At 44.4% G+C, this 12,486-nt stretch overlaps 1 protein-coding gene across 1 annotated transcript in view; it reads right to left on the bottom strand.

Moving 5' to 3' along the window:
• Positions 1-431: 431 nt before the first annotated feature.
• Positions 432-12,486, bottom strand: part of LOC140202080 (scavenger receptor cysteine-rich domain-containing protein DMBT1-like) — a 47,856-nt gene continuing 35,801 nt past the window's right edge. The window contains exons 5-6 of the mRNA XM_072266941.1: positions 2,070-2,384; positions 432-760 (exon numbers count right to left, since the gene is read on the bottom strand). Of these exons, the coding sequence (XP_072123042.1) occupies positions 432-760; positions 2,070-2,384 (644 nt within the window). The remainder of the gene's footprint in view (positions 761-2,069; positions 2,385-12,486) is intronic.

Here is a 12,486-nt window from a genome sequence, read left to right as displayed (position 1 = left end):
TTCTGTCGCACTGCTGCCGCACAACCCAATGGTGAATGAAAGAGCGCTATCGTGTACGCAGCATCTGAAGCGGTTGCATCACAGATCCAGTGAAGCAGATTCAATGCCAGGTTGTGCGAATTTTACATATTTTGCCCCTAAAGATGTGACTTTCATCTGTACTTAGGTTTTGATTCACCTCCCAAAGTTGTACATTGTAAATTCCCTCTGATATCCAAATAAATTTTAGAGTCTGCGAAGCAGTAGGGTGACGAATTTTTGTAGCAGGTTGAAGTGTGTGGTATAAGATCGAAATCCTACAAAAGGTGAGTTGATTGTCAGTGCCCTCATGACCAGCTAGCCCAATAAATATCTAGATGACTCAATGGCTCTGCATATCTCAACTTATTATTAATGGCGACACCAGTTTAGAAATTTCCATTGCACACCTTTTAACGATATTCACCTGAACACAGGACACCAATACCCGTGATGTCAGAGGAAGACCGCTTCCACATGGAGCTCTTGCAGTTTCGGAGGTGCGACTCGTCTCCTTCACATTGAAGTTCGATCAACAACACGGGCCGTTTATTCTCTCTGTACTTTGAGCAGTTATAGGCAGCTATCGCCGAGCCGCAACGCAGTTGTCTGCAGACAACTCTTGCTTCATTGATGGTCCAAAATTTGTCTTGCACTCTACGCCAAGTACCTTTATCATACATCTCCACTCGGCCATCGCAGCGGCTGCCCCCATCGTTCAGTCTCAAGGACCAACTTTCATCTACGATATCGAAAAAATGGGGTAAAAAGATATTATTTCAAGCTATTCTGCACATTACCAACTATTACCTGTAAAGTATGTTTTACACATGAATATTCCACATGTCACTTCGAATGCGAGCAGCATCAATAAAGTTCATCAGTCAATAATAAATCTATAAGAATAACTTCTGTAGTTTATCGCAGGAAATTGGACTGAAAACGTGTGAAAGACTAGTTAAACTTTGAATGTACTGATAAATGCTGAATGCACTCCGTATTCTAATACCTGACCGACAATTCTCCGTTGACGCGAGCGGGGTCTTTCGCAAGTTTCTTCACTTTGTTACCTGACAGCAAAGCCAAGTACCGCAGACGGGATTTGAGGGATTTGCTGCTTCTCCCTGCTTTCGGTTTGGGTGGTTTGGGGTGTTACAGAAGAAAAAAAAGATCACACCGAGAAATAAATATGCCACGGAGTTTCTCTTTGAAGCGAAGTAGAATAAGGTGTTAATCGATAGAGGTGTACAGGATAGTAATGGCATTTTATAAAGTCGATACATAGGGACTTCCCACAAGGGAAACATGGCAAGTACAAGCAAGTTTAATTTTAAAGTGGTTTGAATAACGCATCGCTGGGGTTTCAGAGTTAAATCCTTCACGCAGAGGTTGGCGTGTGCTTGGATCGTCCTGTTAGTGGTGTTGATAGAGGCCGATATATTAGGGACGTTTAAGAAACCCTTAAATAGGCACATGGACGACAGAAACAAAACGGACGTTTGTGCAGCAAGGAAAGATTAGACTGATTTTAGAATAGGTTAAAAAGGTCGGGGAAATATTGTGGGAAGGGAGAGTGCCGGGCCGCAGTGTTCGATGTTTTAGGTAACAATATCAGATTTTCTTCTTACTCAGCCAGCTTAAATGCGGCCCTTCCTTTCATATTGCCTCCTATCAGATCTTCAATAAAATCTATGACTTCAGTAGTATCTACGCAAATATTACATTTCTGTATGTGGGGATATCTACATCGTGCCAAAGCTACTATCCTGCTATATCAATTGTCATCACCCTTCTTCCTTTTATGCAATTATTCTCTAAACATCAGAACACGTTTTCTCTGTACTCAAGTATGGTATATTTGTGAGATAACGGAAATGGCCTGCTGGACTATCGATGGAAAACAAAGGCACGCCAACCATCTGCTTCAAATCACAATTCAACATAATCGCCACTAAAAGGCAGAGACATTCAATTGATTAAAAGGTTACTGTTTTGAATATATCTTCGACCAAAAGGCATTTTATTTCAGTCATATATTTTCTGTGACTCACTGGTGCAGATGACACTGGCGTCATTCGCATGTGAACAGCTAATCTGACCCCAAGTTGAGACTGGACAATCAGCTAATCGTGACTCGTTTCCCAGACAGCGGTAGTTATCCTTCCACAACGGACCTTTGCCTTCGCCAAAATAAGCATCTTTGCGATTTGGTTTTACTGCACCGCACTGTAACTGTTCGCAGACCACGCTTGCATCTTCCAGGCTGAAGTATTCATCACAAAGTGTTCCCCACTGTCCTCCATGCAGGACTTCCACACGGCCAGCGCATCTGTTCTCCCCGCCAACCAGTCGTAGTTCACCCATCCCTGTGGGGAAATATTTGAAGACAGTTAATTTCACCCAATAGCACAGCAGAGTACACTAATACAACGGAGAAGGTGCTTCCTGTTTCACCTTATTCATGAATGAACACCCTTCTAAACGTGGCTGTGCAGTATAAGTGAACGGACGTTCATGCAACCTTGTTTTTTCACCTCGTTAGCTCTGGATCATTTATTTCCAATAATTGAACATTGATTGTTCTGAAAATCTGCTGGTGTTCTGGCTGGAATGTGTTCCTTTTGAACGCCTTAACACATAACGACCATTGCTGCGAACATTAGGTTATGTCCGTGACAAGAACGGGTCCTTACATGTATTTTATGTCGCACATTCCTTTAATTGATGGTCCCTAATTTTACGATCCTCGATATGTATGTACGAAGGGTGATTGATAAGTCTGTAGTCTTAGGTAGAAGGAGTCAATTTTGGAAAACCTAGCACGTTTATTGTTCAACATATTCCCCTCCTACATTTCCACACTTAGTCCAGCTGTCGTGGACATACGAATCCCTTCTTTGTTGAAGTCGGCGTCTTTGACCATCAAGAGTGATCGACATCAGGAGATGAGTTCTCGTTACATGTTCGTGCAAGTCAACTCTTTGAGTGATTAGGCAGAAAGTTTGAAGTTAAGAACTCATCTCCTTCTACCTTAGGGCAAGACCTTATCAATCACCCCTGCTGTAGACCACCTCTGGAGTTCCTAGACGCCGACTTCTACAAAGAGGGGATCAGTATGCTCCACGACCAGTGAACTAAGCGTGTAAATGTATGAGGGGACTATGTTGAAAAATAAAGATGCTATGTTTACTAAAATTGACTCCTTCTACCTTAGGCTACGAACTTATCAATCAACCCTCGTATATACTTTTCTATTGAACGTAGTTTGTGGATTCTGACTTAAAACTGGACCAGGCTGGGATATGTACTAAGGTGTGATTTTATTTTTAAATTTGCATATTAAATCAAGATTTTGATGTTTGACATTTGCCACTTGATTGTGCCAGTATAAGTAAACAGTTTGTGTTATACAGCTACATGATCCTGTTATATGTTGCATTATGTCTGTGTTTTCTCTGTATTTTCTACATTTGCCATCTTGTAACTGTTGGTCTATTATTATATATCTTTGATTTTTTTTTTTTTTTTTTTTTTTTGTTAAGCTCCGGATCCTGTCTTGCCACAAGAAACCCTTCTGTTTCTGGGAAGAGGTCTCAAACTCTGAGCCAGGTGTTCGACGTCTAATTTGGTCAGTTCGTGCGGATGTCTTCTATCGATTTCTTCCTAATGCTGTCCCATTGGCTATCGTTTTCTTAAATAGTTGTAATGTCTCTATTTTTCTGGCTATGGTCTTATTTATCAGCGCTGGACTGTGGGGCTGGAGGTCACGAGGTCGAATCCAGCCAGCTCCCCTGCACGCTTTTCTTCAGTGCTGCGTTAAGATCTCTTTGAAGAAAAAAAAAACAACTCACCCAGCAGAAGGCAATGGCAAACCACTGCTGTAAAATGTCTCGTACGCGATTTCCCACTACGTCAGAGCAGCGTGGGAGGAAGTCGTCCGCTAACGGGAGATATGCTGGATGCGACGTACCTTTCCTTACCTATGGTCTTAATAACGTGTAGTAGTGTATACTTCTTATCAGAATGGAATATGCTTGCGTGGAGTACTGATTACCGTTTTCGTAGATGAAATTATATCCCCGAAGTTTCATCTGGCTATTTTGTAGCTTTGAAATGTCTGTTTTTCTGCTTTCCCCTTCTGCCACAGGTAGATATAATCTAAGATCATTCGGATGAACATGAATTTGTCATCTCAGTTATTACTTTCTTTGTAAATATTCCAGATCGGTGTTGGAAAAAAAATCACGCAAAAATAAATACATTAATATTGGTATTGCGAAAGTGTTTATGTCGTTGTTATAATTTTTCTCTTAATCTCAATTTGGCAGATTTTCTGACGCCTTGAAGTAAATTCTGTATTATTATTTTGCCTTTACCATATTATGATCTATTTTCTTTCCTTGTTGATATCCCAGATACTTACATGTTTCATAATCACCCATCAGTTGTATCGTGTTGTGTTGTTCTGCTTTGTATTCCATAAACTCCAGTGCACATTTCTTTATGTTAAATATTTATTCAGTCCAAAGTTCATCGTTTATATCTTTACAAAATACATCTACGATTTCAGTTAGTTGCTTTAGCTTAACTGATGAAAGAATTTCTAATTTCATCCATGTATAAAAAGTGTGTTAAGGTAAAGCTTGTTTCATTTTTTCTGTTTTGATAACAAATTTTCGGCCCATTCAATAAATTAGAGACAGTTTGCAGCGAGACAGAACCTTTGTGGACTTCAAGAGTTGCCTTGGAAAATGCCACGGTTTATTTTGTTAACGTAGTAGTAGCAGGGGTAGATTTTTTTTTACCATTAACGGCAGCATAAGTAGAAAATTCATATATATTAATTGTGATATATGTGTAGTTCGGTAACAAATCCACTTTAAATTTGAAATTTAATGTTCATGTATATTCTATCAATCCCGTGCTTTGGTTCCCTCTTTGAAGCAAAGATTGTTGACGGTGTCTGTGAAGTTCCTTCTCAGGAATGACTATGCGAATCTCAGAGTGAATCGGATATTCCGCGTTCTGTTTCTTTGTGGGAAATCTGCATGATGCACATTGCTCTAATATGATCGTGAGTTTCGTTCGTTCTGAAATGTTATCAAGCCCTTCTGTGGGCCGTTACGAATATCCCTAGTATTTTGTTCACGGTATTCTCCACAACCCTCTTCCCCAGTCGTAGATATATGCACAAAGATTTTAATCTCTTTATCTGTCAAAGAGATAAATTGTACCAGAAAGGCGAAAATCAGAAAGAGCGAAGAAGGCAGGACTGAATGCGCTGTATTTAAATACATGAAGTATTCGAAATTGGTTGGGTGAATTTGTGGCACAATTAGTGATTTATTAGTGTTGCGTTGCTGGCATTACTGAGCCGTAGCTGAAAGAAGGTGATAGTTGGAAGCAAAATATCAAACAATATACTTTATATCGAAAATACGGGCAGGAATGCATAAGCAGTGTCGGAAAGAGATGCAATTACAACATCAAAATGATGTGCCATAGGGTCAGAGAATGTTAAATCTTTGTGAGCGTCGTTCGGAAATGGAGAAGGTAAAAGAAAAACATTATGGGAATCATATATTAGTTGCCAAGATACGGGGTTGAGATTGCAAAGGGAGCAGGAAAGGGCATGCAATATGTGCAATGTTGCAATTGTAATGGTGAAATCCAATATGAAATGGTATTGGGAAAATTATCTTGGTGTCAGATCACAAGAAAGGGAATTTGTTAAATGCCTAAGAGGTGGCTTTTTTAGATCAGACTGTGTTTGAGCCTCCTCATTGAAAAACAATCTTAGAAAGGGTGTCATGCAATAATCTAGATTTTGTTGGGGAACTTCAGGTAAAGAAATCATTAGGACGCAATGGTCATAATATGATTGAATTCATACACCAATTTGAGTATGAGAAGCTCACACGTTTTAGTATCGCAATGAAATAAAGGAAATTAGAGAAACATGAGAAAGGAGCTTACCCAGATGGATTGGAGAAAATTACTGTCGGGAATGATGGCAGAGTTGAAATGGCTGAAATTTCTGAGAATAGTCCACAAGTTGCAGGGTGGATATGGCCTGCAGAGGAAGAAGTTCTCAAATGGCAGTGGTATGAAACCGGGAGTTTATACCCTCCGCTTCAGCTGTTCGGCGTGAGAGCGAAGTTAAGGACTGCACAAAAAAAAAACAAGGAAAGGGTAATTTAATGTAGCAAAAGTGAGTGGGAAGTTGGATGCTTGGGAAGTTTTTAAAATCCAACAAAGGCAACGAAAAAGCCATAAGAAGGGAAAATCTGAAATAGGAGGGCAAACTGGACAATAGTATAAAATAGGAAGCTTTTTTTCAGTTATATGCACAGCAAAAGGGAGATAAGAGTTGATAGTGGAACACTGAACACTGGAAAGTTATGCTGATGAGGTAGTAATGGGGGCAAAGAAACTATGTTGTTAACAATTTCTTTGCATCAGGTTTCGCTGTGGAAGATCTTAACAGCGCGACAGTGGTCCGTGAATGACAGGGAGCAGGAATGAGTACATTTTTCTTAAAAGGAAAAATAAGCTAGGCAAACTGAAACATCTTAAGGTAGATACGTCAGTTGCACCAGATGCACTACATCTCAAAGTTTTGTAAGAGCTTTTTCCGGAGCAACTGAACTCATAAGTGCGTATCGCGGCTCTGTTTTATATCCACAATTCACTCCCTTCCTACCAACATCTATGACACTTCAAACATTCCGGATCCTTTCAAGTTCCATGTCCCGCACTGGGGATGTCCAGTAACTCCATCCTCTTTCAGGAAGGCATAAAAGTTCTTCATTTCTTTCTGGACACCAAACCCAAACAGTTCCACTCCCCCACCACTCTCCTCCATCTAGTGGAACATGTGTTCACAGTTAATAATTGCTTCTTTGCTTCCTCATACTTCCTTCAAAGAAAGAGTGTAGCTATGGGCCATCGCATGGGTTCCAGCTGTGCCTGCATTATTGTCGGATACATTGAAAAATCTAAGCCTCCACGTGGGTCCTTAGCCCATTTTTTCTACGCAAAATCGATGACTGCATTGGTGCTGCTCCCTTCACAAATGCGGAGCTCGTCAACTTCATAAACTATGCCTCGCACTTCCACCCTGCCCCCAAAATGACCTGGACCATTTCCAAAAATTTCCTGCCCTGTTTCAAACTCAGTGTATCTCTGGAAACTGCGAATCTACTGATGTCTATTATAAACACATGGTCATTCATAGCTACCTGGGCAATACCTCTTCCAAACCTGTTACTTGTCAAACAAAATACCCCCTTCTCTCAATTCCTCCAAATCCGCCGCATCTACTCTCAGGGTTAGGCTTTCCATTCTGGAATGAAGGAGATGCCTTCCTTTTCCGAAGAAAGGTGCTACCCTTTCTCTGCCATCAAAACTGCCCTCAACTGCATCTCTTCCATTTCACTCAACTATGCTCATACTCCATCCTTCGGCCACCTGTCCAGGGATAGGGTTCTCTTGTCCTCATCAAGGAGCCCAACAATCTCGGAATCGGCACTTAGTTCTCTGGAACTTCCGCCAGCTTTGACACAGAGAGGATGTGTCAAAGTTGTTTCCCATGCTGTGGGAGTCTAGTACGAGAGGGCATGACTTAAGGATTGAAGGGCGCCCATTCAGAACAGAGATGCGAAGATTTTTGTTTTTAGCCAAAGGGTGGTGAATCTATGGAATTTGTTGTCACGGGCCACAGTGGAGGCCAAGTCATGGGGTGTATTTAAAGCAGAGACTGATAGGTATCGGAGTAGCCAGGGCATGGAAGGTTATGGTAAGAAGGCGGGGGAGTGGGACCAAGTGGGATAATGGATCAACTCATGATAAAATGAGTAGCCCCACATCCAGGTCGTTAATAAAAATCATGAAAAGTAGAGGTCCCAGAACAGATCCTTGTGGGTTACCACTAGTCACAATCCTCCAATCTGAATGTACTCCCACCACCAAGACCCTCTGCGTTCTGCAAGCAAGCCAATTCCGAATCCACCTGGCCAAACTTCCCTGGATCCCATGCCTTCTGACTTTCTGAATAAGCCTACCATGTGGAACCTTGTCAAATGCCTTACTAAAATCCATATAATCACATCCACTATCCTACCCTCATCTATATGCCTGGTCGCCAACTCAAAGAACTCTATCAGGCTTGTTTGACACGATCTGTCTTTCACAAAGTCATGCTGTCTGTCCCTGATCAGACCATGATTATAAGAATGCCCATAGACCCTATCTCTAAGAATCTTTTCCAACAGCTTTCCTACCGCAGATGTAAGGCTCACTGTTCTATAATTACCCGGACTATCCCGAGTACCTTTTTTGAGCCAGGGGACTGTCATGGTTCGGATCGGACCCCAGAACCAGGCAAGGACATGACATGGGCTAGGGAGAGGAGGAACATGGGAACACAGAGCCTCGGTCTCGGGAGCGCAGGTACATGGAACCATGGACACATACACAGAACACAAAGCCGGGACCCCTCCTTGGGTTCAGGACATAGGGTCAGGACTCACACATAGAATAGAGAGCCGGGACTCCTCCTTGGGTACAGGCCATAGGGCCAGGACTCACACACAGAACAGAGAGCCAGAACCCCTCCTGGGGTACAGGACGTAGGGCTGGGACTCATGACCCCCGCGGGGAAACGGCAAGACGGCCTGACTTACCCCACGGAGGCGAGGACAAGACAAGACCCCCCGCGGAGCAATGGCAAGTCGGCCTGACTTACCCAACGGAGGCGAGGACAAGACAAGACAAGAACAACACAAATGGGCACCAGACAGTACCTATTTATCGGGGTCCCTTTGAATTTAGTTTGTTTACATTACGATCCAGACTGTTGACTCCCTGTTTCCCTTTGGTTCCCTGCTTTCCCGTGTCCCTCGGCTTTGGTGATTGGAGGCAATTTACTCTCGACTGAACCGGGAGTTTATACCCTCCGCTTCAGCTGTTCAGCGTGAGAGCGTCTGCAAAGTCACCAAAGGTACGGTGTGCCAGTGTCATTTGGCCGTAGCAAGCCTGGTCTCCGGCCAAAGTGAGAGCCAGTAATTCGCCTTTCCTAAACGCAGCAACCCTGTCAATTTACTTCGCCAAAATGAGCCGCAAAGTTTCCTCACCGAGGTGGGTCTGTCAGTTAAACCACTGGAGGGAATCAAGAACCGCTGTCTACTGTTACCTGGCCGAGTCGAGAGCTCGCCACTACCCGGAGGCTCCAAGTCAAGTCCTGGACCTGGCGGCTTCCAAGTTCCGAGTCGAGTCCTGGCCTTGGCGGCATTCAAGTACCGAGTCGAGTCCTGCGCCTAGCTGCTTCCAAGTTCTGAGTCTAGTCCTGTCCCTGGCGGCTTCCAAGTTCCGAGTCGAGTCCTGGCCCCGGCGGCTTCCAAGTTCCGAGTCGAGTCCTGATCCTGGTGGTCTGTGATTCCTGTCCTATCCCCACTGTCTGAATCTCTTCACTGCCCCTCTTGCCTCTCGCCCTCATCTGCAGCCCTCGCCTGCACTTCGGTCTAGTTCTATCGCCGGAGTTAGATAGGTAATGTCTGGTGTTCTTTCGTGTTGGTCTTGTCTTGTCCTCGCCTCCGTGGGGTCAGTCAGGTCGTCTTGCCGTTGCTCCGCGGGGAGTCATGTCTTGCCTTGGTCTCGGCTCCGTGGGGAAAGTCAAGCTGTCTTGCCATTGCCCCGCGGGGGTCATGAGTCCCGGCCCTATGTCCTGTACCCAAGGAGGGGTTCCGGCTCTCTGTTCTGTGTGTGAGTCCTGGCCCTATGTCCTGTACCCAAGGAGGAGTCTCGGCTCTCTGTTCTGTGTGTGAGTCCCGGCCCTATGTCCTGTACCCAAGGATGGGTCCCGGCTCTCTATCCTATGTGTGAGTCCCGGCCCTATGTCCTGCTCCCAAGGAGGGGTCCCGGCTCTGTTCTCTGTGTGAGTTCTGGCCCTATGTCCTGAACCCAAGGAGGGGTCCCGGCTTTGTGTTCTGTGTATGTGCCCATAGTTCCATGTACCTGCTCTCCCGAGACCGAGGCTCTGTGTTCCCATGTTCCTCCTCTCCCTAGCCCATGTCATGTCCTTGCCTGGTTCTGGGGTCCGAGCCAGAGGCAAGACCCAGGTACTGGGGCCTTGCCCAGTCTCTTTCTCGGAGTCCATACCCTAGCCTCTTTATGTCTCCTCTATTTCTGGGATCCAATTCCGAGTCCTAGCCCAGACCCCTAGTCCCAGCCTAGTAGTAGTCGTAAGTCTTTGTCCAATTCGGTACTCCTGGTCCTGCCTAGCTCTCCTGGTGTCGAACAATAAACTAGAACTAAGTAACCTCACTAGATGTGTCTTGCATTTGCGTCCATCCTTGCTCCCAATGCTCCCATTGTGACAGGGACAACATTCGCCTTTCTCTAATCCTCCGGTACCATTCCCGAGGACAACGAGGACATAGAGATCCTAGCCAGAGTCTCCGCAATGTCTTCCCTCGCCTCGTGGAGTGGCCTCAGGAAAATTCCGTCAGGCCCCGGGGTCTTATCCGTCCTAATGTGTTTTAACATCTCCAACACCTCCCCTCCCTTAATATCAACATGCTCCAGAAGATCAAAGTTCACTCATATTGTCTACACCATCATCAAGTGCCCTCTCATTGGTGAATACCGAAGAGAAGGTTTCATTGAGGACCTCACTCACTTCCACAGCCTTCAGGCACATCTTCCCACTTGTATCTCTAATCGGTCTTACCTTCACTCCTGTCATACATTTGTTCTTCACATAATTGAAGAATGCCTTGGGGTTTTCCTTTACCCTACTCGCCAATGCCTTCTCATGCCCCTTTCTTGCTCTTCTAAGCCCCTTCTTAAGCTCCTTCCTTGCTTCCTATATTCCTCAATAGACCCATCTGATCCTTGTTTCCTAAAGCTCATGTATGTTGCCTTCTTCCACCTGACTAGATTTTCCACCTCACTTGTCACAGATGTTTCCTTCACCCTACCGTTCTTTATCTTCATCACCGGGACAAATTTATCCCTAACATCCTGCAAGAGATCTCTAAACAATGACTACGTGTCCATAGTACCTTTCCTTACAAAAACATCATCCCAATTCATACCCGCAAGTTCTAGCCTTATAGCCTCATAATTTGCCTTTCCCCAATTAAAAATGTTCCTGTCCTCTCTGATTCTATCCTTTTCCATGATAATGCTAAAGGCCAGGGAGCAGTTGTCACTGTCCCCCAGATGCTCACCCACTGAGAGATCTGTGACCTGACCCGGTTCATTACCTGGTGCTAGATCTAATATGGCATTCCCCCTAGTCGGTCTGTTCACATACTGTGACAGGAATCCGTCCTGGACACACTTAACAAACTCTGCCCCATCTAAGCCCTTGGAACTAATCAGGTGCCAATCAATATTAGGGAAGTTAAAGTCACCCATGATAACAACCCTGTCATTTTTGCACCTTCCCAAAATCTGCCTCTCAATCTGCTCCTCTGTATCCCTGCTGCTACCAGGGGTCTATAGAATACTCCCAATAGAGTAACTGCTCCATTCCTGTTCCTGACTTCCACTCATATTGACTCAAAGGAGGATCCTGCTACATTACACACCCTTTCTGTAACGTAATAGTATCACTGACCAGTAATGCCACCCCTCCTCCACTCCACCCTCCCCCACCGTATCGCTTTTATAGCACTGAAATCCAGGAATGTTGAGAATCCATTCCCACCCTAGTGCCAGCAAACTCTCTGTAATGGCCAGTACATCATAATTCCATGTATGTATCCAAGCCCTCAGTTCATCACCTTTGTTCCTGATGCTTCTTGCATTGAGGTACACACAGTTCAGCTCTTCTCCCTTACTACCTTTACACCGTTTATTCTGCTTCTCTTTCCTCAAAGCCTCTCTATATGTTAGATCAGGCTTTACTCCATGCACTTCTTTCACTGCTCTTTCGCTCCGGGTCCCATCCCCCTTGCAAATTAGTTTAAACACTCCCGAAACATGCTAGCAAACCTACCTGCTAGGATATTGCTCCCCCTCGAGTTCAGGTGCAACCCATCCAATCTGTACAGGTCCTCTTCCCGAGAAGAGATCTCACTGATCCAAAAATCTGAAACCCTGCTCCATGCATTAATTCCTCAGCCACAAGATATATTCCAAGCCCAAGATGGGAAACAGGTGCCTATGATTAACTCAACCAAAGCAAGGGACAGCTGGAAGACCCGGAGACCTGAGTACACGGACCGGACCGTGAACTGGAATGCGGACTTCACGGCCAGGAGCATGATAGTAGTGGTGCTCTCGCTGATATTAGTATCATTAGTACTTATTTCCTTGACTTATACTTGAGTCCTTTGTAATAAGGAGATATTGTTGGACACCTGGCGATCTTCTGCTTCCTCAGAAGAGACAAACGAAGGTACACACATATAACAACCATGTAACCATATAACAATTATAGCACGGAAACAAGCTATCTTG

Source organism: Mobula birostris, chromosome 8, assembly GCF_030028105.1.
Source record: "Mobula birostris isolate sMobBir1 chromosome 8, sMobBir1.hap1, whole genome shotgun sequence".
Lineage (NCBI taxonomy): Eukaryota > Metazoa > Chordata > Chondrichthyes > Myliobatiformes > Myliobatidae > Mobula > Mobula birostris.
This window is presented reverse-complemented; position numbering and strand designations above follow the sequence as displayed.